This window comes from Aquarana catesbeiana, linkage group LG06 (genome assembly GCF_042186555.1).
Source record: "Aquarana catesbeiana isolate 2022-GZ linkage group LG06, ASM4218655v1, whole genome shotgun sequence".
Taxonomy (NCBI): Eukaryota; Metazoa; Chordata; class Amphibia; order Anura; family Ranidae; genus Aquarana; species Aquarana catesbeiana.
Window position 1 is genome coordinate 264,010,943 of NC_133329.1, and position 24,694 is coordinate 264,035,636.

At 41.7% G+C, this 24,694-nt stretch overlaps 1 protein-coding gene across 4 annotated transcripts in view; it reads right to left on the reverse strand.

Moving 5' to 3' along the window:
* KIAA2012 (KIAA2012 ortholog) overlaps positions 1-24,694 on the reverse strand; it is a 313,387-nt gene that overhangs the window by 205,294 nt on the left and 83,399 nt on the right. For 3 of the 4 annotated variants that reach the window (XM_073633290.1, XM_073633291.1, XM_073633293.1), the window contains exons 6-7: positions 23,777-23,963; positions 9,270-9,388 (exon numbers count right to left, since the gene is read on the reverse strand). In XM_073633290.1, the coding sequence (XP_073489391.1) occupies positions 9,270-9,388; positions 23,777-23,963 (306 nt within the window). The remainder of the gene's footprint in view (positions 1-9,269; positions 9,389-23,776; positions 23,964-24,694) is intronic. The other variant, XM_073633292.1, reaches the window with a different exon arrangement.

The window sequence follows — 24,694 nt, forward strand, 5'->3', positions numbered from 1 at the left end:
CCACCTGAAGTGTATTATATACTGTACTCCGCCGAATGCACTGTATATATACGCTAATGCAGAGTATATATATTTATACTAGACTGTATATATAGATAGATATATATCTATCTATATCTATATCTATATATATCTATCTATATCTATATCTATCTATCTATCTATCTATCTATCTATCTATCTATCTATCTATCTATCTATCTATCTATCTATCTATCTATCTATCTATCTATCTATCTATCTATCTATCTATCTATCAATCTATCTATCTATCTAGATATGTAAATAAATGCAGCGCTAAACAAAAAATTCAAATATTAGCTACCACACTACATATTAGTGACATATATGTGACAACCAATCCTTCAGCGTGATGAAATAACAACCATATGTGAGAAAAAGAGAGAGGAATAAACCTCATAGAGTAAAAATAAAGTTCATAATAAAATAAATGTCCATCAATTTAAACAGCATGTTTTCTCCAGTGTCAAAAAAGAGAGAGCGTGTATCATAGGTGCAATGTAAATCACATGAGTGGTCTTCCTATATTAGGCATCCACAAGTAAAGGTAGAAGGAGCAAATACGCTTGCCGGAAAAGGTGGACACGTTCGCCGTATGGCTAAGTGTCATTCAGGCTTGTGGATCAACCGATCCAGATAGGTGCTTGCGAAGAAGCGTGTGTGGCAGGTTCAAATGGTTCCTTTAAAACGACCGTGGACAGCCTGGGGACATCTGATGTTCAAGGTGTAGGTATGATCACCTTCCCAGCAAGTGGATGGCTGGAAAGTGTGGCTTTCACTGAAACAAAGACCACAACAGGTCTGGTGGCGATTTGGCATACAAATCCTTAATGGCAGTTCACATTCCACTCTCCTCGCCTGCCTGTTGTGGTCTTTGTTTCAGTGAAAGCCACACTTTCCAGCCATCCACTTGCTGGGAAGGTGATCATACCTACACCTTGAACATCAGATGTCCCCAGGCTGTCCACGGTCGTTTTAAAGGAACCATTTGAACCTGCCACACACGCTTCTTCGCAAGCACCTATCTGGATCGGTTGATCCACAAGCCTGAATGACACTTAGCCATACGGCGAACGTGTCCACCGTTTCCGGTAAGCGTATTTGCTCCTTCTACCTTTACTTGTGGATGCCTAATATAGGAAGACCACTCATGTGATTTACATTGCACCTATGATACACGCTCTCTCTTTTTTGACACCGGAGAAAACATGCTGTTTAAATTGATGGACATTTATTTTATTATGAACTTTATTTTTACTCTATGAGGTTTATTCCTCTCTCTTTTTCTCACATAGAGCCCTTTCACACTGGGGCGGGGGCGGCATCGGCGGTAAAACGCTGCTATTATTAGCAGCGTTTCACACTGGAATGAAAGTAGCGGCACTTTCGGGTCGGTTTGCAGGCGCTATTATTAGCGCAATAGCGCCTGCAAACCTCCCCAGTGTGAAAGGGCTCATATGGTTGTTATTTCATCACACTGAAGGATTGGTTGTCACATATATGTCACTAATATGTAGTGTGGTAGCTAATATTTGAATTTTTTGTTTAGCACTGCATTTATTTACATATCTATATTCTTTTCACATTGTCACTACACTGTTGATGCTGGCTTCTAATTCTATTATATGTTTTGTACAGTAGCGCAACAATATTTAGTAAATTTTATATATATATATATATATATATATATATATATATATATATATATATATATATATATATATACTAGACTGTATATATACACAGCGTATAAGTGGTATTGGAAGCCGTGGGCAGTTATTAAGTGACCAAGGGAGGAGGTGTAGATAGAGAAGAGAAGGGGTCCAAGAACCGAGCCTTGGGGGACCCCCACAGAAAGGGGCAATGGAGAGGAAGAGACAGAGTTGTAGGTGACACTGAAGGAGCGCTGTGATAAATAGGCAGAGAACCAAGATAGAGCAGAATCTCGGAGGCCAAGGGAATGTAGTTTATTGAGAAGGAGCGGGTGGTCAACAGTATCAAAGGCCGCAGAGAGGTCAAGTAGTAGGAGTATGGAGTACTGGCTGTTGGTTTTAGCAGTTAGTAAATCGTTAGTGAGTTTTAGTAAGGCAGTTTCCGTGGAGTGCTGTGAGCGAAAGCCAGACTGTAAGGGGTCAAGAACGTTATTTTCATTGAGGTAGGAGCTAAGACAGTTGTAGACTAAGCGTTCTAGAAGTTTAGAGGTGAATGGGAGCAATGAGATGGGTCTTAAGTTGTTCAGGTCGGTAGGGTCCAGTGAGGGCTTTTTAAAAATGGGAGTGATCTGCGCATGTTTTAGAGGAGAGGGGAAGATGCCACTAGAGAGGGAGAGATTGAAGATGCGGGTGAGGAAGCATAGGATAGAAGAAGAGGGTGACCGTAGTAGTTGTGAGGGAACAGGATCCAAGGGACAATTGGTTAGGTGGGCATCCGAGAAAATTTTTGTAACCTCTTTTGTAGTAGCCAATTCAAAAGAGCAGAGTGTTGAATGTGCTGCTAGGCAAGGTATGTTGGGTGAGGAAGATGTACGCACAGTGGAGATGTCCTCACGAATTGCATCGATATTGTCTTTGAAGTGATTGGCAATCTCTTGGGCAGTGAGTGTGTTAGTGGGTAGAGGGGGTGGTGGACGAAGCAGAGAGTTAAAGGTTGAGAAGAGCCGACGGGGACTGGATGACAAGGAATTAATAAGAGAGACAAAGTAGGCTTGTTTGGCAGCATGGAGGCTTGAATTGTATTTTAGAAGGGCAGATTTATATAGGGTGAAGTCTTGCAGGCATTTGGTTTTACGCCACAGTCGTTCAAGAGCACGGCAATGTCTCTTGAGATTTCTAGTGTTGTCAGTTTGCCAGGGTTGTAACGGTCGGGGGCCCGATTCTGCGTGTGGTTAGAGGAGCAAGTGCATCTAGTGATGAGGAGAGTGAACTGTTGTAGACAGAGGTGGCCAGGTCAGGACAGGACAGGGGAGAGATTATGTCATAGAGGTGGTCAGTAGCAGTAGCAGAATAGAGAAGAGAAGGGTTAAAGTGGCGAAGGTTTCTACAAGTAATTGTTTGCTGCTTGGAGGGATGGGTGGTTGGAGGCAAGGATACAGTGAAAGTAATGAGGTTGTGATCAGGACTTGAAAGGTGCTTTGTGGGGATAGAAGGAAGCCAACTCCACCTCCTTTCTGTCTGTTGGGTCTGGGGGAGTGAGTCCAATGGAGACCACCATGGAAGAGGGCAGCAGGTGAAGCTGAGTCAAAATTTTGAAGCCAGGTTTCTGTTATGGCGAGTATGTTCAAGCCATGAGAGATGAAGAGGTCATGTACCGATGGTAGCTTGTTACAGATGGAGCGGGCGTTCCAAAGGGCGCATGAGATTGGTGGGGTGCTTTGAGGAAGCAGGGGGATAGAAATTAAACTGAGTGGATTGTGGTGGTTGCCAGAGGGGGAGGGGTATTGGATATGTGGCTTGCATTTGGAAAATGGCGGACCAGGATTAGGAGAAATGTCACCTGAGACTAGGAGAAGGAGGAGGGCGAGGAAGGCAAGGTGGGAGTGGGATGAAATAAATGAAATAATAATTTATTAATTTAATTTAATAAATGAAATAATAATTTTAAAACTAAATCTTGGATTTACTCGGGTTATCTTTGTGTAATATTACAATTTGTTTGATGATCTGAACCATTTAATTGTTAGAAATATGCAAAAAAAATAAAAAATCAGGAAGGGGCCAAATACTTTTTGACACAACTGTATATCAAATACACTGCCACTAACTAAATAACCTGTCTGCTTAATTTAACCCAAGCTATCTCATCTCCGTCCACGCCAACAACACTACACGTGGCTGCTATGTAAGCAGCCTTATATAGTGTGGGGCGTGGACTTAGTCCCCCTCAGCCATGATTGGCCAAAGGCACCCTGCCTTTGGCCAATTATGGCTCTCTCAGCAGAGCGCACTGTGATTGGCCAAAGCATGCAAGTCAGGTGCATGCTTTGGAGAATCGTCATACAGCAATGCGATCTCGCAGTGCATTATGGGGCTTTCTGCAGCGCTCAAATTTCCCGCGAACACCCCATAATATTCGCTGTTCGACATTCAACTCAAACATCGAGCTCATCCCTAATTACAATAATGGTCTTCTCTGGTGTAGATTATAAGCACTTGTTACTTAAAAGAAACCTATACTGAGATAAAATGAAGGCTCCTTGTGCTGACCAAGCCAACAGGCTGTGTCGCTGCTAGGTGGGGATGCCAGATGATTTTGGTGGTAGTACGTCTGTATTATTGACTATACATGTTAGGAGTAAACTAGCTCCTATTGTTTTTCCAGGGGATTTTGGCATCCACCTCCCAGTATCAGCTTCTATGTTTTTGGCTTGCCCCAATTTTTGATACTTGGTTAAAGGTTTCTACATTATGTCATTTTACTTTCCTCTTATGGTACCATCTGCACCTTGAAACTATTGGTTCTTCATTTAGATCTTCTATTATCTGCCATATCTTAAGATCATATGAGAAAGTGGATCCTGAGGAAGCAAGATTATATCCAAAACGTTCTGATCAACCTAATTCTATACGACATACATTGTACATTTGATATGGCGACTGTATGGATATGGCGTTTTAGTGTATTTTAATGCATAAATAAAGTTGTATATTTTTTAACTCTATTTTTGTATTGGCACATATAAAATCCCCATTTTCCAGTCTCCCTTTTGGTTGACTGGAAATTTTGTAATTTATTGCCTTTGCTGACCTCTCTGTTTAGCAAAAACTACTTTGCCAACCTCTGACTTTGTAACATGCATATGTGCTTTGGGTCAGTGCCTTTAAATGTTTTTGAAGCCGGTGACAGCCAGGAAACAAGCATTGTTAGGTGGAATGGCAGCAGCGAGATTTATATCACTATGCCCAAGATCTCAAATTTCCGACAACAAGCTCCCATAGAACATTTTCCGTCGGAAAATCCTATCGTGTGTACGGGGAATTACTATTACTAAATAATGGCAATGGATTAATCACATTTAATTCCTAAAGATAAAAAGTGTTTTTCTTTCTATACAAAGCAGTCTAATACAAATCTTATCTTTCTTAAGTTAATCAGCTGAACAACTGTATAACTGTATATGAACAACTATATCAGATCTCTGTAAAACTATTTTATCTAAAATCATTGCATTATCAACTGATATGACTGAATTGCTTAGCTGACACTAGTTGGTGTAAATAGCATTCTTCTCTACTACACAATAAGGCCTCATTGATACTGACACTCCTGCTTTCAGATTTTGTAAATGCAGGAGAAGTCATCTGGGGAGTTGAAATGACTTTTTTGCCCCCCTGATCACCTTTTCCTGTGTTTAGATGTTCCCTCTTTAAAGTGGGTTTAGCCACATTCAGGTGCATTTACATGAACTTAGCCACATTTAGCATGTCTAATCAGACCCTGGGTGCACAGAATTTGATTTTCTCTAAAAGCAGCTAAGCACGGGTAAATGCCTAGTGTGCATAGCACAAGTTATATGAATTTAGAAATCTCTTTTAAACACATACAAACACAGATTTGACAGTCTCAGTGTGAATGAGGCTTAAAGGGGTTGTGCACCTTTGTGTTTTTTCACCTTAATGCATCCTATGCATTAAGGTGAAAAAACACCTGGCAGTGACCGGCCCCCAAACCCCCCTGTTTTACTTACCCGAGCCCTTGAACTTGACCCGGCGGTGACAAATTGTCTCTCTGCATGGGGTTCTCAGCTCTTGATTGGATAGATTTGATAGCAGCGCAGCCATTGACTCCCACTGCTGTCAATCAAATCCAATGACGTCGGGGCCGGGGGGGCGGGGAAGAGTCATACATTCGGCGTCTACGGACCCGGGAGCGTGCCCGCAAGGTAACCCTCTCAGGAGAGCGCTTCTCCTAGGGGGTTATCTGATGTAGGGAGGAGCTGAGAGAGCCGTCGGGGGACCCCAGAAGAAGAGGATCGGGGCCACTCTGTGCAAAACGATCTGCACAGTGGAGGTAAGTATGATATGTTTGTTATTTTAAAAAAAACAAAAAACGAACCCTTATGCCCCGTACACATGAGAAGATTTTCTGTCGGGAAAAACTTGGATGGTTGTTCCGACGGAATTCCTCTCAAGCTTGGCTTGCATACACGCGGTCACACAAAAGTTCTCTGAACTTTTGACCGCCAAGAACGCGGTAACGTACAACACTACGACGAGCCGAGAAAATGAAGTTCAGTGCTTCCGAGCATGCGTAGGAATTTTGCGCATCGGAATTTGTACAGAATCTTTGTCGGAACTTTTTCCGACCGAAAAATAGAGAACCTGCTCTCAATCTTTTGCTGGCAGGAATTCCGCCAGCAAAAGTCCGATGGAGCATACACACGGTCAGAATTTCCGACCAAAGGCTCATATCGGACTTTTGCTGGGGGAATTTCCGATCGTGTGTACGGGGCATTACAATCACTTTAAAGCGGGGGTTCACCCACACCGCCAAAAAAAAAAATATTAAAAGCCAGCAGCTACAAATACTGAAGCTGCTGACTTTTAATATGGCCACTTGCCACATGGCCACTTACCTGTCCCAGGGTCCAGCGATGTCGGCAGGGGACGCCGAGAACCCGCTCGGTTCTCGGCAGCTGCCGCCGCCATCCTAGGTGAGGGAATCAGGAAGTGAAGCGTTGCGGCTTCACTTCCCGGTTCCCTACTGCGTCCCTAGTGGTCCCCGCTCTCTCCTGGGAGCTGTGTGTTCCCAGCAGACAGCGCGGTCGGGACGGGAAGAGGCATAGACTCCCATGGGAGTCTATGTCGGAAGTGGGTGCAAATACCTGTCTTAGACAGGTATCTGCAACCCCCTCCTCCCTGAAAGGTGCCAAATGTGACACCGGAGGAGGGGAGGGTTCCGAAAAGCGGAAGTTCCATTTTTGTGTGGAACTCCGCTTTAAGACAATGTATTTAGGATCTCTATTGAAGAGCATGTAAGCAATACAAAACCTTATCAATATTTTATACAAAAATGTCATGTGTTTCCAGTTTATTTTCCTAAAGGTTAGTTAGTTAGCAGATCTCAATCCAGCGCTGTGCATGAGAGCAGCAGCCCTCTCTCTGCTCTCTTCCTCCTTATAGGCTCAGAGACGCTATGTGTGTCAATGGACACACAGAGAGCACAGCTTGGGAGTGATCTTGCATGAGTGCCCCCATAGCAAGCGTCAGGCTATGGTGGACACTTGGCAGATGGGAGGAGCCAGGAGTGCTGGCAGGGAACCTAAGCACAGAGCAGGTAATTATGACATGTTTGTTACTTAAAAAAAAAAATATGGGTTTACAATTGCTTAAAAAAAAACACTTTTAGGACAATTTAACTACAAGTCTTTGAACTGTAACAAAATGTGTACATTTGTCCCAAAAGTAAGAAGGGTGCAGCTGCAACCTTCAAATGGCCAGACCGCTATATCAGTTAGCATAGGCAGGGAAAGATAATCATCCAAATAGGTAAATGCTGCGAGGACTAGGGGTATAGGTTGCGTGTTTTCTAAGTTAGTTCACATGTTTTGTGAAAAGCACTGCCGCCGTCACACACAGTGCAAAATGAGTATTGTAAGTCAGTACCAAGGAAAGTATCATCTGGAGGCAGCCAATTGGTAATATTGGTGACCAGTCCTTTGCCTACACTTGCCTTTTTTGGGTACAGATTCCACAGTTCAGGTCTTTCTAAATCTGTAGCACATATAGGGCTAACCTCTTACCATAGCTTTAATCATATCTGCCTGTCTAAGCCAGTGCCCCATGATATCTCTGTTGCCAGGCTGCCTGAGCACCACAACCCAAAGACAAAGAGTAATCCCTCTTAAAATCAAAATAATAATGAGATCACTCACTATTGCCGCTTGGTATGAGCAAAAAGGACTAAGGCTGGCCATATAAACTTGAATCTAGGCTGATTCCTTTTGAAATGGCCAAAATTGAAGCCAGGTGTGGCACTGTTGGCACCCTCTGGCTTGACAAACTTTTACTGAAAAATCTAAGGAGCTGAGTGGAAAATTGCCTGCCGAACGGTAACTGTATCTTATCAGATGCAGTCACTGCTGGGGTATTCAAGCAATATTGCAGCAACGGACACTGCTAAAAAAATAGCAATGGATAATTTGCTAAATATCGTACTGTAGATGGAGAAATAAATGCGTGTATGGCTAGCCTAAGGTGAGTGCTGGAACACATAGCAGCACATCTGGATTATATGCACATGTGTAGCTCTTTGCAAAAAGAGCCAGCGAGTCACCTGTTTTCCTGTGTCTTTGCCAGTTAAACAGCCAGGACTGCAAAAAATAATATATCTACCCGTGTATTTTGTAATTGCCAAGGCTGTAAGTTATTATTATATAATTATAGGTTCTTATATAGCACCGACAATATATTGTACATTCACATCAGTCCCTTCTCTCAGGGAGCTTACAATTTAAGCTCCCCAACTCACATTCATACACACACACATACTAGGGTCAATTTAGACGGGAGCCAGATAAACTATTAGAACATCTGTGGAGTGTGGGAGGAAACTGCAGTACCCAGAGGAAACTCATGCAGGAAGAAATAATGCATTATTTGCAAAAACTGCATATTGTTGTGCCAGCTTAGCAGATGTGCTCATTCTGTTATTAGCAAAAGTTGATGTCTGGGTGGGTATGGTGTTATAGCCAGTGCTGGATAATTTGTGGGCCATGTGATTTCTCTCTGTAGTAACTGAAGCTATTCACACATGCAGGAACAGCAAATATAAATGATTTTCATTGAGATGTAAAGCAACCAAGCAATTGGGCCTATGTGGCCTTTTTTAAACAAAATTTAAGCATTTCTATAGGAAGCTGGAGAAAAATGGTTTCTGACGGATACTTCAGGCAAGATACAAGTCTTGGAAGATTTTTTTTTACCCAACATATGTATCAGCCACTAACTTATTTCTCCACTACTGGCACAGAGTAGAAAGGTACTGTTCAGAATTTAAACAAAAAATGTCCAACCAAGTTCAGAGGAGCTCTTTTGTAAATGTTGTCGCAGATGGCAAGATTACCCTGATTGCACTTTTATTGTTAAAAATAGGAAGGTTAGAAAAAAAGTTGCTCATGGTGTCTTGTTAGATGTTTTTTTGTTTATATAGAACTAAAGAGAAATATGATTGGTCATCATGGGCAACACAATTTGTTTTTGTATAAATAACCAACAATTCAATTGTCACCTATATTTTGTGTACATTTTTACCTTGGTATCTTTAATGACTTCAGACTCTGGGCCATCAGGTTGAGAAATAGGTGGCAAGAATGACCCCTCTGGAAGACGTTCTATATTTTCATTGTACAATCTCAATGGCTCCTGTTTACCTGCATAGCAAAATTTTAGACAGCAAATGATGAGCATCAATAGCTTGGCAATACTTTCAGTTGGTCAGTAAATGAGGAGATGTGGTGTGATTTTAGGTGCTTAGCTTTGTTGCAGACTTAAATGGTGTAGGAGGTATATAGGGGGGTAACAACAGTGTAAGAGACCATCCAGTGCTCTGTGGAGGGGAGCAGTATCAGGCTAACTTTCCCACCCACCAGCTATCTAAATGTACATCTTTTCCAGGTAGGAGTGTAGTATATATTGAATTATTTTTGTTTACAATATTGTTTGAATTATTATCATTTTGTCACTGTAGTTGGTTAGGCTTTAGAGCCCTTACAGGCTGGAATTTCACCCAGATTTGATGGAGATAGGACAGCCATCTCAGGATTGGTGTTAGAATGGTATCTGCAGTGACAGGGGTGTAGATAATGGAGGGTTAGGGGGGATCCAACTCCTCCTCCCCCTTGCCCACAGCATCCGTCCACAACACAGGAGAATATGTTTTTTACCTTAATGCAGATAATGCATTAAGGTAAAAAAAAAAAACCCTTACCCTTTACAACTGCTTTAAGTCTAAAAATCAGTTTTAAGGGTCCTCCAAAAAAAGGAGCTGGTGGATTAATTAAATGAGCACTGACTGTCTCAGAACTCATTTATGGCAGCATAGATATTCCATCCATGACTTGGATGTCATGGCCACCCTTCTCAGTGCCCCCCCCCCCCCTTCTTCTGCTCCTCTCTTCCCTCAGTCCTATCCATCTATGCCTTCTTCTACTACTCTACACCTCTCCCCAAGAGACACCCTTTTTACGCCTGTATTACAAGGTGGCTGAAATTATCTTTTGATAAACATGTATTCTCTGGAACAATTATTAACTGTGACCAACCTTACTACCTGTACTGTTAAACTTTTACACCTCAAAAAATTAAATTGGCTACAAATGCACTTTGAATCAAAATGAACTGCCACAAATGACCACCAACAGTAAACTGCCTGCATTTGTCTATATAGTAGTACACTGATCCTGAGAACACTGTTCAACCTATTCCCTGCAGTTATATCTGGCTTCTTTCAAAAGTTCAAAAGTACCGTGAAACATAATACTCCAGCTTTGTTGCTTGCTGTTTCTAAAAGCCAAAACAATGTGCCATTTGTTTAAACATAGTACTGTGATTTAACATACTTCATGTTGTGGTTGTCCTAATTCTGTGTCCTTTCCAATATGTTGTGATTGTTTTATTGAGGTTGCTTTGCTGCGGCCAGTCTTTCCATGTGCATACTACCTCCCTCCATTTGTTTGTTTACTGTGTGAATTGCCAGATTTTTGACATTTTCTATTTGTAGCAATTTCTTGAAGAGACCATTATACTATAAGTTTTGTCAGTACTGGTTACTCTCATTATAAAGAAAAAGGCTATCACAGGTAATGGGGGGACTCAGAAAGCATACCTGCCATGACACTATTGAGAGGTGATGCTAACTGAAAAGGAATTGAGAAGGTGGAACTTCAGGTATTTTTGAGTGGAAAAGGATTAAAACCCCTGTCAGCATTTATTTGCTGACTGTGTCCCTGTTCGGAAGGTATCTCCTCACTACTCCTCACTTAATGATCCCTGGGACAAGGAGTGATGGGAAACCAACATGTATGCAAATAGCAATAAAACCTAACAGAAATGTTATCTCTACCCAGCTATATTACAATAAAGTCATTGTTTTGCTGTCTATGTCTAGGTTGGAAATATTCAACTCATTTCCTGTCCTGCTGACCACACAGGAAATAAGGGATAATCTTTTTTTTGTGAGAATACAAACAATAATTAAACCCTGACAAAAGGTCTATCTTTTATCCTAAATGAATTACCCTGTGTCAAGTAAATTTCTTGTTATTGAAATAACTGTATACAGCCTGGATATCAAGTCCTTATTTACCATAACACAGGCTTTGGCCTGTACTTAGGGCAGCAAGGCATGAGAGGGCAGCAAAAATACAACATACACACTTAATTTTTTTTGACTTATCATTGTCTAGCAACCTCTAGACATTTAATGCTAAATCAAACAATTTCTATTAGTTTTCTGAGACAATCACACATGTGTATAGATCCCCTGAGTCACCAGTGGACTCCTTTAGGTGAAGAGACTATGGAACATTGGGAGTTTATCAGAAAACGCAAAAGCAAGAGCCTCAGATTTAAAGCTGAAATTTTGGTATGGCTATTTTTTTAGAGTTCCATTATTCCAACTTGGACCAATGTAAGTATGTATATGTTATACCTTTGAGATCTTCATGGAAGCTGGAAATCCCTCTAGTAGGCACCAATATTACAGTGATCTCCAGTAGCTTATAGGTCCCATGCCAAGTGGCTGCTCTGTTGCTTAGGCAGGCCATACACGGTTTAAATCTAGGCCATTTCAGCAGCCGAGATGTGAACCGTGTATGGACAGGCTTAATGTAGGAAGTTAATTGACTTGGGTGCAACCAGCATGCTGGGTTTTACCTGCGATTATCGCCAGCGGCTGCCAGGGCCACTGATAAGGCAGTACAACTGGTCCTGTTGTACCGGGCCTGACCCAATCAGCTTCACGGGGGGGCCCGGGCTGCAATACAGTTCATTACTGCATAATGAAAAAATAGCACTTGCTAATATTCTCCCCCACCCTTACTTGCTTATGGGGAGTGTTAAATGCAACTGTTAAATAAGTTGCTTATAGTTTATATTGCTTTGCCAAATTATTGCTTCATATAGGAATTAAGACACAGAGTCAGAAATCCGTGTATCAGTTCTTGAGCATAATGGACTGCTGCTCTTTAATCTTTCCAAGGCCTTTTATACAAACAATAGCATTAGCACAACCCCCCCACACAGGGCAAGGGTAAACAACAACAGGAGTCACCTGGGTTACGAACACAAGCTTCAACACCATGGCAATATAGTTACAAGAAAACAAAAGCAGCTTCAACAGAGTTCAACAGCCAAAAAGTTACATTTAAAACAGATTTACATGTAGGCATCATATTAAGTGAGAAAATTAAATCCCTGACCTTATCAATTTCCCCCTTTGACATCATCCTCTCCTTCCCCCTGGGTCCTCATGAATAAGTTCTAGTCAGTTTTTCCCCAGAGTCCTTTCCCTGACCGCGGGTTGTCAGAGGGGTAGAACCCATCCCCCTAGGTATTACCAACATCTTAAAATTCAAGAAGAGGAGTTTTATAGGAGTAGGGTGATGTCAATACACATTTATCAGTATACCCTGTCTATTCTCCTAATTTTCCTATTTATTTTCCTGTATACACATATATTCGTGATTGTAAGTGATATTAATATTAGAATAATAATTACCATTGGACTTAACAACCAGTGAAAGGTATTGGTTGCTGTAGAAGACATTCCACTAAATATATCCCACCAATGTGGTGCAGTATCCTGTTGTATCTGTGAGGAAAGATGTACTAGTCTACCTTTGTCAATAATTGCGGATACAAGGTTATTCTGTAGGGTATGTTCTAGTGTTTCTATGTGTTGTCTTAACAACTCTGATTGTTCCAAAACCTGTTTTAGTGGGTCTAAAGAAATTATAAAGGGTGTAGTGTCAGTGAGATTATGTACCTCATAGACTGAAGAGAATATCTTATCGGCGTCTGGTTCAAAAAGATAGGTGTCGTTACCCCATTGTAATATTTTAATCTTTTTTATACATCCCGCAAACGGCGCCGATTTATTTAATGCTGACATGGTGTGGTTATCATTAGTAATGATACAAATATGCTGGGGTCCTATTTCTATGAATCTATTGTTCACATTTATCGGTGTTCTTTGCATTTTGCATATGCTAGTTTGGTATTTTAACAAACAAGGCTCATATACTGGGGAACTTCTGCCACATACCATTCCCTTATTAGTTCCTTCACATAGAGTTAAATCATGGGTTCTGTTTCCTTTATCTACATATTTCCCATATATTTCTGGATACCAAAACTCGTCTTTAATTACTAGTGGCATAACCACTATTTTACACATTTCCATTACATCTGCTACCCGGTATGCTTCAAACCTTCCTACACACCATTTCTCCTCACATTCTATCTTGTCCCCTTTTACTTGGAACCATACACCATCGTCAGTTAAACCCTTAAAATATTTCATCCAGGTATGATAATTTCCCAACTGTAGTTCAGTCCTGGCCCTATTTATTTGTATATGATAGGATAAGAGGTTAAAAGAGCACTGTGTGAAATTTACAAACTGTTGATTTTGATTCCACAGCTGGAGCTCTGCTCCTATCGTGTGATTTATTAACCCTCCCAAAAATTGTAATAGGGGTATTTCTTGCAATTGGGTTTCAAAAGTGGTGGGTAACCATTTGCTTGTGATAGTCAAGCTGTCAGCTATGTGCCCCCCTGCATGCTTCCATCTGTTGTTCATTTCTTCTATCTCGACCGAGTTTAAAATTCCCATCCCTGTACCTGTCAGTCCCAATAGTGTGTCGTACCATTCTCGTTTATACCTACACTCCGGTATCGAGGGAAAGGTGATATTGAATTTTATTTTTGTTTTCTGTTGTGATGTTGATACATTTATGCAAGTGTTTGGTACGGGTGTTAATATGGAAGATTCAATTGTTGGCATTACTTCTTCCTCCATTTGTATGTGAAACCCATAGGCCTCTGCACTCCAATACCACCCATCATTTCTCTCTTCCCTCCACCAAGAGGCACAGAGGAAAGTACTGGATTGATTAATGGTAATATCTGTCAGATTAAACATCCCTTCAGTTATATTCCCTCCTTCTGCCATGACTGTTAATATTTGGTACATTTGTCCCACTACCCGTTCCCGGGCTTGTTTCCATGTCTGTGAAAGGGATATTTTATGACACCTATGGTTCTTACTATTGTTAAAGGGGAAACCCATATTATCATTCCACTGGAAAGTTACGGTTACTTCTGAGAGGGGGTCTGCCTGTATCCATGCTATACCTACATCTACATGAAATGGTCGCCTATGTCCTTCAACAGTATAATTACCCACAGTGTAATCCTTATTTATCTCATATCCTGATACATTTGCTACTTTAGGATCATCTATACTCCATTCAAAAGTCATTGTTTCTTCTACCTCTAGTACATTAATACCAGGAGTCCATGCATATATTTGTAAAACAACAATCTTCAACAAAAAATATGTAAGTAGATATTTCATCATGTTGTTTTCTCGGGTTGTTTCTTGCAATGTGATGCGTGTATCCAGGTAGGTTTTCCTTCCAGCTTTACTGAGGTGGCTGTGGTCAAGAGTACTTGGTAAGGACCTTCAAACCTGGGTTCCAATGTCTTTCTGGTGTGTTTCTTTACATATACATAATCCCCTGGTAGCAGCGTATGTGTACCTGTTATTGAATTAGGGTCTGGAAGAGAAGAATACACACTTTCGTGGATCTTAGTTAGACGTTGTTGTAATTGTATCACATATGCAGTCAAACTATCACATTGCAATTGCATACTCTGTGGAAAGTATAAACCCAATCTAGGTGCATTCCCAAAAAGTATCTCATATGGGGATAATCCTGTCTTTCCTGTTGGAGTGTACCTTATAGAGAACAAAGCCAAAGGCAGGCATTCTGGCCAAGGCTTGTTTAACTCTTGCATGGCTTTTTGTATTTTTAACTTTATTGTCCCATTTACTCTCTCCACTGATCCTGAACTCTGTGGGTGGTAAGGGGTGTGAAAACTTTGTTGAACCCCTAACATGGTCATCACATTCTGCATGATTTCTCCTGTAAAGTGTGTCCCCCTATCTGATTCTATGGTTTCAGGAAGACCAAACCTAGGTATTAACTCAGTGATCAGTTTCTTAGCTGTGGCTTTAGCTGTAGCCGATTTTACTGGATAACTTTCGGGCCAACCTGAGAATAAATCGATACACACGAGGACAAATTCAAAAGGGCCGCTCTTAGGCATTTGTATGTAATCAATTTGCAGTCTCTGGAAGGGGTATTGGGCCCGGACCTGGTGTTTTCGTGGGGTTTTTACTTTCTGTCCTGGGTTATTCAGGAGACAGATTTGGCAGGCTGCACAGTAGTTTCTTGCAGTACTACTGAATCCAGGGGCGAGCCATCCTTGGTTCACAATCCTATACATGGAATTGGAACTGACATGTGTGGGTAGGTGAACTGCCACTGCCATTGCTGGGTACAGAGAGGCAGGCAGGCATATTTTGCCCCCTTCCCTCCATACATTGTCAAGGTCTGGTGCTGCTCCCATTCTGACCCACTTATCTTTCTCGCTCTCCCCTGCTTGCTCCTGTAATTTACTCAGCTGCTGCCATGTTGGTTCTGGGATACTCACCTCTACCGCTGCTAAGGTCTCAGGGCTTCCTTCCCCTAGAGCTGCCTGTTTTGCAGTCAAATCTGCAAATGCATTTCCTTTTGCCTCAATTGTTTTTGCGCTCGTGTGTGCCGCTATCTTCATAATGGCTACTCGTTTAACCTTTTGAAGATTGTTCAGGACTCTCTTAATCCCTTCTCCATGTTTTACAGGTGTACCTGCTGCTGTCAGATAACCTCTAGCCTTCCATATATGGCCATAATCATGCGCTACACCATAAGCGTAGGCAGAGTCAGTGTAAATATTCCCTTCTCGTCCTTTTAAGTATTCTAGGGCTTGTTCTAAAGCTTTTAATTCTGCTTCTTGTGCTGACATGTGGGCTGGTAAGGGCTGTGCTTCAATTACCTGCGTATCAGTCACTACAGCATACCCTGTGTGATATTCACCCTTATCATCAGCAAACCTACTGCCATCTATGTACAAAGTGTGCTCAGCATTTAAAATCGGTGTGTCTGAATCCCATTGTCTCCTGTTCCATGAGCTAAAAACAATCATTCCTCTACTTCTTGAAACATTCATCTACTTTTTGAAACAAAAGAGTGTCAGTTTCCTCATCTCCTTCCTTATTAGCACTATTAGCACTATCATTCCCCCTTGCCAAATCTGGTGACTGAAGAGGCAAAAAGGTAGCCAAATTTAAGGTTGTACAGCGCTGAAAAGTGACATTTGGAGGTAAAAGTAAAGTACACTGTAGCCTTAATTGCCTAGCCATGGAAATGTGTTTGGGCTGTACCTGAGACAAGATTGCATGTATGTCATGTATGGTGTGCACTACGACTGGATTGTCTAGAACAATCTCTGATGACTTATCTATGATAATTGATACTGCAGCTACCGCCCGTACACAGGACGGTGAACCTCTAGATACTGGATCTAATGCTGCTGAAAAGTAAGCGACTGGTCTTTGTTTTACATGTGCCTGTGTCAGAACACCTGTGGCGTGTCCAGTGATCTCAGCAATGTACAGATTAAATATCTTAGTATAATCTAAAATGATAAACGACTCATAAGCTACTTCTGTAAGCATATACGGTACAATTTTCAAACAATCGTATAATGGCTGCATCAAAGCGCTAGCGTGTGGTATCCATTGTCTACAATATGACACAATACCTAAAAACATACGCAATTGTTTGAAATTCCGTGGGGGTAACATTCCCTTTATCACTTGAACCCTCTCCTCAGTGAGATGTCTCGTACCCTGTGATATACAATGTCCCAAAAAGATAACTTTTTCCTGACACACTTGTAACTTTTTCTTATTAACCTTGCAACCTTTTTCTGCCAAAAATCGCAACAAATTAAGGGTGGTGTGCAAGCTTTCAGTCTTTCACTTATCTGTGGAATTAATCCTTCCATAAACTGTCTATTGAAGGCTCGGATCGTGACTGGCAGCTCTAAATCCATTCTCTCATCTGCCATCATACTTTCTATAGATAAGTAAAAGTCTGATACAGTCTGTCCTGGCATTTGTTTCATGCGTGATATTGACCCCCCCTCCTGTTGTTTTGCCTGACAAAAAGCTTCTAATCTAGCAATAAAAGGGGCCCTTGAGTCTATATGTCTGATTGCCATCCCCCTCAGCTTGTCCTGCAGGTCTGTGTGGACCTATTTCTGTCATAAACTGGTTAAAACAGGGTCAGAGTCATTTTATGTCTGCATAGATCCTCCCCATCCTGCCAGGTTGCTTCATGTGTATTCATTAACTGTGTCACAAATCTACAAAAAGCAGCTGGCTTTACTATAATGCATGTATCAGTGCGTACGGGAGCTACAGTTTCTGAATGAAATTCTTATACTCCACAAACCTGAAAAAAAAAAAACATTCTCTATCCTTAAGTACAGGATATATCTTGTGTGGTTTACGTTCTATGTCAGTATATGGGGGTGAGATGGTTGAACTAAGATTATTTAAAATTTCAACATTTTTTGTTCTTCTGTCTTTCATATCCCAACCATCACAGTCTGGATTATACTTCCACCCCCCTTCTTTTTCTCTATTTGAAACCTTAATTAAGCATTGAACCTGACTCATCCATTGCTTCTCTAACACCTCTCCTTGTCTGTCCCTTTTTTTTTTCACTTTTTTTTTTTTTTTTTTTACTATTTCACTCCATACATCCGGGTCTAAACCCGCTGCTCCTTTCACCTTAAATTTACGAAGGACATCCTTTAAGTCCCGTGCTTCATCTTCTCCACAGATGTTTTTAATTATCTGTGGCACTGTGTAATGTGCTACAATTCCCTGACGGGGTTTTTGTGTCCCTCTGGCCCATTCTAACAGTCCTGCCTAGGTAGCGTGTGGGACACTTAGTGTACAATATAATGCGGCTACAACATATACAAGAATGAATAATTACTTTATATGCTAGCCCTATAGCATACCAGCTAAGTTACACTAGTTCCTCGTTGCCTTCCTCCTAGGGTGCTAGAATTCTAGAAACCTCTCCGGAATAAGATTTCTGAAACCAAATTACTTTATATGCTAGCCCAAAAATAAATAATGACTTTATATGCTAGCCCAATAACAAACCAGAATGCGGCTACAACATATACAAAAATGCGGCTACAACATATACAAGCATTCCTTTAAGTGGCCAGGTATCCGACTAGATCTCGGGACTTTGTTGAGACCTTATTCCCCCCTCGTATCTGGGAATCCCTCTCATACACTCTTATCCCTGCTTTATGGAGCAGACAGGGCTTATACTCTCAACCCGTCTATGGTTTATGAGTTAGATGTGAGGTTAAGCATAAGCGTCAGACCCCCAAGCTCACAAACCCTCAGGTTCCCAATCGTGTGAGGTAAGGCGCATTCCGTTGCTTAGTTCGGCAATCCCCTTCTAACTCATACCATCCTTGACAAGGCTCATTCACTTTCTCAACAAGACAGACAAGACAAACACAGATAACAAAAACAAACAAATAATTCCAGCAATATAAACGAAAATATGCAGTAATTCTAGACTCACCACTACAGAGGCTGGTGTTTTAAAACCAGGAGAACCGTAACTGACAGAACGGATAGGCACAAATCAGGGGAGCACAGAATATAAGAAAAATAAAGCTTTTTCTTACCTGCGCAGGTTTTTTGATCTGTGGTTCCCGGAGTGCCTGTCTTTTGGTTCCGTCAGCGTAGCTCATCCACCTCTTGTAGTATCATCGGTGAGTCCCTCGTCCGGGCGCCAAAATGTTAAATGCAACTGTTAAATAAGTTGCTTATAGTTTATATTGCTTTGCCAAATTATTGCTTCATATAGGAATTAAGACACAGAGTCAGAAATCCGTGTATCAGTTCTTGAGCATAATGGACTGCTGCTCTTTAATCTTTCCAAGGCCTTTTATACAAACAATAGCATTAGCACAACCCCCCCACACAGGGCAAGGGTAAACAACAACAGGAGTCACCTGGGTTACGAACACAAGCTTCAACACCATGGCAATATAGTTACAAGAAAACAAAAGCAGCTTCAACAGAGTTCAACAGCCAAAAAGTTACATTTAAAACAGATTTACATGTAGGCATCATATTAAGTGAGAAAATTAAATCCCTGACCTTATCAGGAGTATACTTAATTTTTCTGGGCCCCATCAGGTGAACAAAGGGGCCCAGGAGGTGAGTGTAGTGGAAGGACTTTTTCTTCTTTTTCGGGGCACATGTACATAATTCTTCCCTACATGAATGAATGAATGAATGAATGAAAGATTTGTATAGCGCTGCAAATGCAAACTGAATCGCCTTAAGGCGCTTGATCCGTGCGCCCGATGGTTTTCTTCCATGCGGATGTTGGTGGGTAGAGCGATCCATAGCCGTGGTCACTGGACTGCGAATCTTCGTTCTCCCTTTGATTTGTAGTGGGACTTGGGAATGAGGAGGAGGTTTTGGTTAGTTGATCGAAGACTGCGATTGGGTGTGTAGTGTTTTATTTTCTCACATAGGTATTGTGGAGCGTTTCCTTGAGTGCATTTGTGGGTGAAGCAGAGGGTCTTGAAAGTGATCCGATCCTTTACGGTTAGCCAATGTAAGCTCCTCAGGGATGGGGAGATGAATTCCCAGGGTTTTTTTCCTGTTACCAGTCTTGCTGCAGTGTTTTGGATGACTTGTAGGTGTGCAATCTGGTATTTAGGTAGTCCTATGTAGAAGGAGTTGGCGTAATCGAGCCGGGAATTGATGATTGTTCCAACTACTGCTGCTTTGTCCTCTTCTGGAATGAAGGGGATGAGTCTTTGTAGTAGGTGAAGGAGATAGTGAGATCCACTGACTACCGATCCTATTTGTGCATCCATCGACATTTCTGAGTCAAAGATGACTCAGAGACTTTTGGCTTTGGTGCTTGGGGAGATGGTCTGTCCAAGGATGGTGGGTGGTGTCCAAGGGGTCTTAGTTTTTGTATTATGGTTTGCGTGGAGGGGAAGAAGCTCTGTTTTGGATCCGTTGAGTTTGAGGGAGCTAGTGGTCATCCAGTCGTCTATCAATGTGAGGTATTTTTCTAGTCCTTGGTAGTGGTCTTTTTGACCAGTGATATGAAAGTAGAGTTGGGTGTCATCAGCGTATGAGTGGAAGCAGAGGTCTGATTTTATAATGATTTTGAGGTGTGGACGGATGTAGATGTTGAAGAGCACTAGTGATAAGGGTGAACCTTGAGGGACTCCATAAGAAATTGCGTGAGTTTCAGAGGTGAAGGCTCCTAGTTTCACTGTCTGTGAGCGATTTTGTAGGAAGGATGTGAACCATGGTAGATCTGAATCTGTGACTCCAGCTACTTCTGTGAGGCGGATGAGTAGGGTATTGTGGTCCACTGTGTCGAATGCTGCACTAAGGTCCAACAGTACCAGGAGACATGATTCTCCGTCATATGGTGCTTCGAGGGCATCGTCCTATATTTTAAGAAGTGCCATTTCTGTGCCATGGCCTGGGTGGAAGGCTGATTGCAGTGGGTCCAAGAGTTTGTGTGTGTCCAAGTGGATTTGTAGCTGTTGTACTACTGCTTTTTCCATAATCTTGGAGATGGTGTTGAGGCTTGTTACCGGTCTGCGGTAGTTGGGATCTTTAGGGTCGAGGTTGGGTTTCTTTAGGAGGGGTTTGACGATGCCTTGCTTGAGGGTGGTTGGAACAATCCCTTCTTTGAACGACTGATTTATGAGATGTGTTATAGAAAGAACCAGAATGTCGGAACATTCTTTTAGGAGTTTTGTGGGAATTATGTCGTTTGGTGATGTGCTATCTCGGAGGCTTCTGATGATGTTTTTGTTGGTGTCAGTGGTGATTGGGATCAGCGAAAAATGTGGTGATTGTGTGACATTTGTGTCGATTTTCTCTTTTTGCTTTAGTTGAATGAGGTTGGTTGTTTTTTTCTGTTGAATTGTTTCCCGAATGTTGTTGATTTTGTCGATAAAAAAATCTGATAACTCATTACAGAATTCTTGAGTTTCGTATACTGGGGGCTCTAGGCAGGTAGGGTTCATAGTCTGCGCGACTATTTTGAAAAGTTCCCGAGGGGGGTTTAAGGCTGTTGAGATGGTGTTTGAGAAATGTTCTTTTTTTGCTTTGAAGATTGCTGTGTGATATTTCTTAGTGAGTGCTTTGTAGTTTGTGTGGTTTTCCTTTGTAGAAATGCTTCTCCAGGCTCTTTCAGCTCTTCTGCGTTCCTGCTTCAGTAAAGTAAGAGTGCCGTTAAACCATCCAGTGTTCTACGTTTTGGAGCCACTTCATCTGCTGTTTGTAGTAATGCCTTGTTCAAGGAGTTGAGTGTTTGTTCCGTTGAGTGGTTTGAATTTAGCATTGCTATTTTGGTTGATAATGTGATTTTGAAGAGTTCGGAATGAAGTTTCTTCTGAGATCTGGTCCAGTGTGTTGTTATTGGGTGTTTTGATTTTTGGATGGTGGTGTTGGTGGCGATTTTAAATTTGATAGCGTGGTGGTCCGTCCATGGTAGCGGTACGTTGTCGAATATGTTGATGTCCATATTTTGTTTGAAGATGAGGTCCAGAATGTGTCTTGAACCATGCGTGGGAGCCTTTATCAGTTGCTGCAGACCAAATTCTTCTAGTTGGATAATGCAGGCGGTGGAGATGGGGTCTTTGGTAGAGTTTGCCCAGAGGTTAAAGTCCCCAAGTACCAGAAAGTTTTTGGTTTTCATGGTTTATGTTGAGATGAATTCAGTGAAGGGTGTAAGGAGATTAGTCTTCGGTCCTGGTGGTCTGTAGCATAGTAGTATGTGACTGGTGTCTTGGGGTGTTGTTTGAAGATGAAGGGTGAGTGTCTCCATGAAAGGCACTGAGTTCTGTAAAGTTGGTTTGATGAGCGCAAGGTGAGATTTGAAGATCACTGCTAGGCCTCCTCCTTTTTTTCCTCTTCTACGCTCAGTTAGAATGCTGTAGTTCTCCGGCACCAATTCTGTTAGGATGGCATTGCAGTCGGGTGTTAGCCAGCTTTCGGTGATGAAGAGGCAGTCTATGTTGTTTTGGGTGATGAAGTTGTGGACTTCCAGTCTGTGTTTGACTGCAGATCTGGTGTTGATCAGGGCGCATGCTAATTGTTGTGGTTGGATTGGTTGTTGGTTGCTAATTGTTGTGGTTGGATCTGAAGTTGCACATGGTGAGAAAAAGAGTTGATGTTGGTAGGATGATGTGATGATGATGATACTGATGAGGCGACGATGGGGTTGCTGAGTTGAATGATGGTCCTGAGGGGTGCCACTGATAAAGGGGTGGCGTAGCTGATGGTGCTGATAATGGTGTGAATGTTCTGGTACTGGTGATGGGGGGGGGGGCCCACTGGCCTATCCTCCCGTTGATCCAGAGGAAGGCGAAAAACCCCTAGCTGAGCTGGCCAATTGCTGCAGCAGAGGAAAAAATTCCTTCCTGACCCCCCGAGAGGCGATCGGACCCGAGGACCCTTGATCAACTGCTGTGGGTGGTGCCCCGGGGCACTTACCTGACCGGAATTTCCAGAGATGGAGAGAGAGAAGGAAGGATGTTGAGGTCAGGGGGGGAAACTGTCGGACAGAAGGAAAGGGTGTACCTAGGCCACTGCTTACCAGTCCTGCAGCCGCGTCTGGGTGGGCTAGACTCCGAAGCTAGGCCTGGGCGGTGGTTATCCTGGCTCTTGTATCCCCCGGTGCCCTTACGGTTGTCTGGTAGCAGAGGGGGGGGGGTGTTCAGAGTAGGAATGGTCACATATAGCTACTAAATTAGTCTTGGCTGCCGCTGCCCACTGGCTTTCCTGGCAGAGTGATACTATGATTCTCTGCTCAGCACAGCTCCCGCCGCATTACCTGCACTCAGGGGGCCTGGCTTCGGTACTGTACTATGCTCAACGTCCAGCAGGAAAACCTGCCCCATTGTCCTGGAAGAATCTTCACAATTCTGAAGTTCCCACCCCGGTCTGCATACACCAGCAGGAGAGGAGCCACCCCATACAGGATCTGATTGGTTGAGGTATGGCGGGGGCGGGGCTTGTGACTGTTTGTATATAGGGATAGCTGCTCGATCTTCCTCTCAGCTGCCATCGCTGACCTCCACTGTACACAATGAACACATGACTGCTCATACTGATTTCTGCCACACAAAAATGTGAAAATCAGAATGCTGCAGATTAAAAAGGAAAGGTCGTTTTTAACAACATTAAATTGCAATATGGCCTGTGTAGTTGTATATTATTACACAGGATTTATATATATGTTATATAATTTTTATTTGCTTTAAGTGTTTAGGCATAAGTTTGAACAGAAGCTAGCACACAAGTATACACTAGTATACCTTACTGACTATGCAGGCCAGATGATCAGTCATAGGTACATACAGTAACATACAGTAACTACAGCAATGTATATAAACTAATGTTATTAATACGCATACAGATACTGGAAGATTACAAACTGTATATATATATATATATATATATATATATATATATATATATATATATATATATATATATTTTGCAACCATTGTTTTAAACATCAGACTGACATTAAGGGTCTAAGTTGGCTACTCACCATAACGGTATTTCCTTCGACCAGTAAAAGGGCCACCATAAAATGTAGTATGTGACTTCTGGTGAGAGAGGGAAGAATTATCCTTCTCAAATGTCACCTCCAAAGGAACAGTAGGCTTTTCATAAAATTCAGTCCTGTTACTTATTGTATCATCTTCATTTATTTGACTGTACTTTGTCTCTCCCTGCTGGATGACAAAATAATATTATCACATCAGCAGTGTAAGGGCAAATATAAAATATATTTATATAAAGCATGGCTACATCCTGATACAATATTTTCCTGTTTTGTACATGGAAAATTTAATAGAAAAGTCTATAAATATGTGTATATTGGTAAAGTACATTGTAGTACATACATTATATACAGTGCCTTAAAAAAGTATTCATACCCCTTGAAATGTTCCACATTTTGTCACAACATATTACAAACAAAAACGTAAATGTATTTTATTGAGATTTTATGTGATAGACCAACACAAAGTGGCACATAATTGTGAAGTGTAATGAAAATAATAAATGGTTTTCAATTTTTTTTTACAAATAAATATGTGAAAAGTGTGGTGTGCATTTGTATTCAGCCCTCTTTAGTCTGATACCCCTAACTAATATCTAGTGGAACCAATTGCCTTCAGAAGTCACCTAATAGGTAAATAGTGTCCACCTGTGTGTAATTTAATCTCAGTATAAATACAGCTGTTCTGTGAAGCCCTCAGAGGTTTGTTAGAGAACCTTAGTTAACAAACAGCATCATGAAGGCCAAGGAACACACCACACAAGTCAGCGATAAAGTTGTGGAGAATTTTAAAGCAGAGTTAGGTTATAGAAAAATATCCCAAGCTTTGAACATCTGACGGAGCACTATTCAATCCTTCATCCAAAAATGGAAAGAGTTTTGCACAACTGCAAACCTACCAAG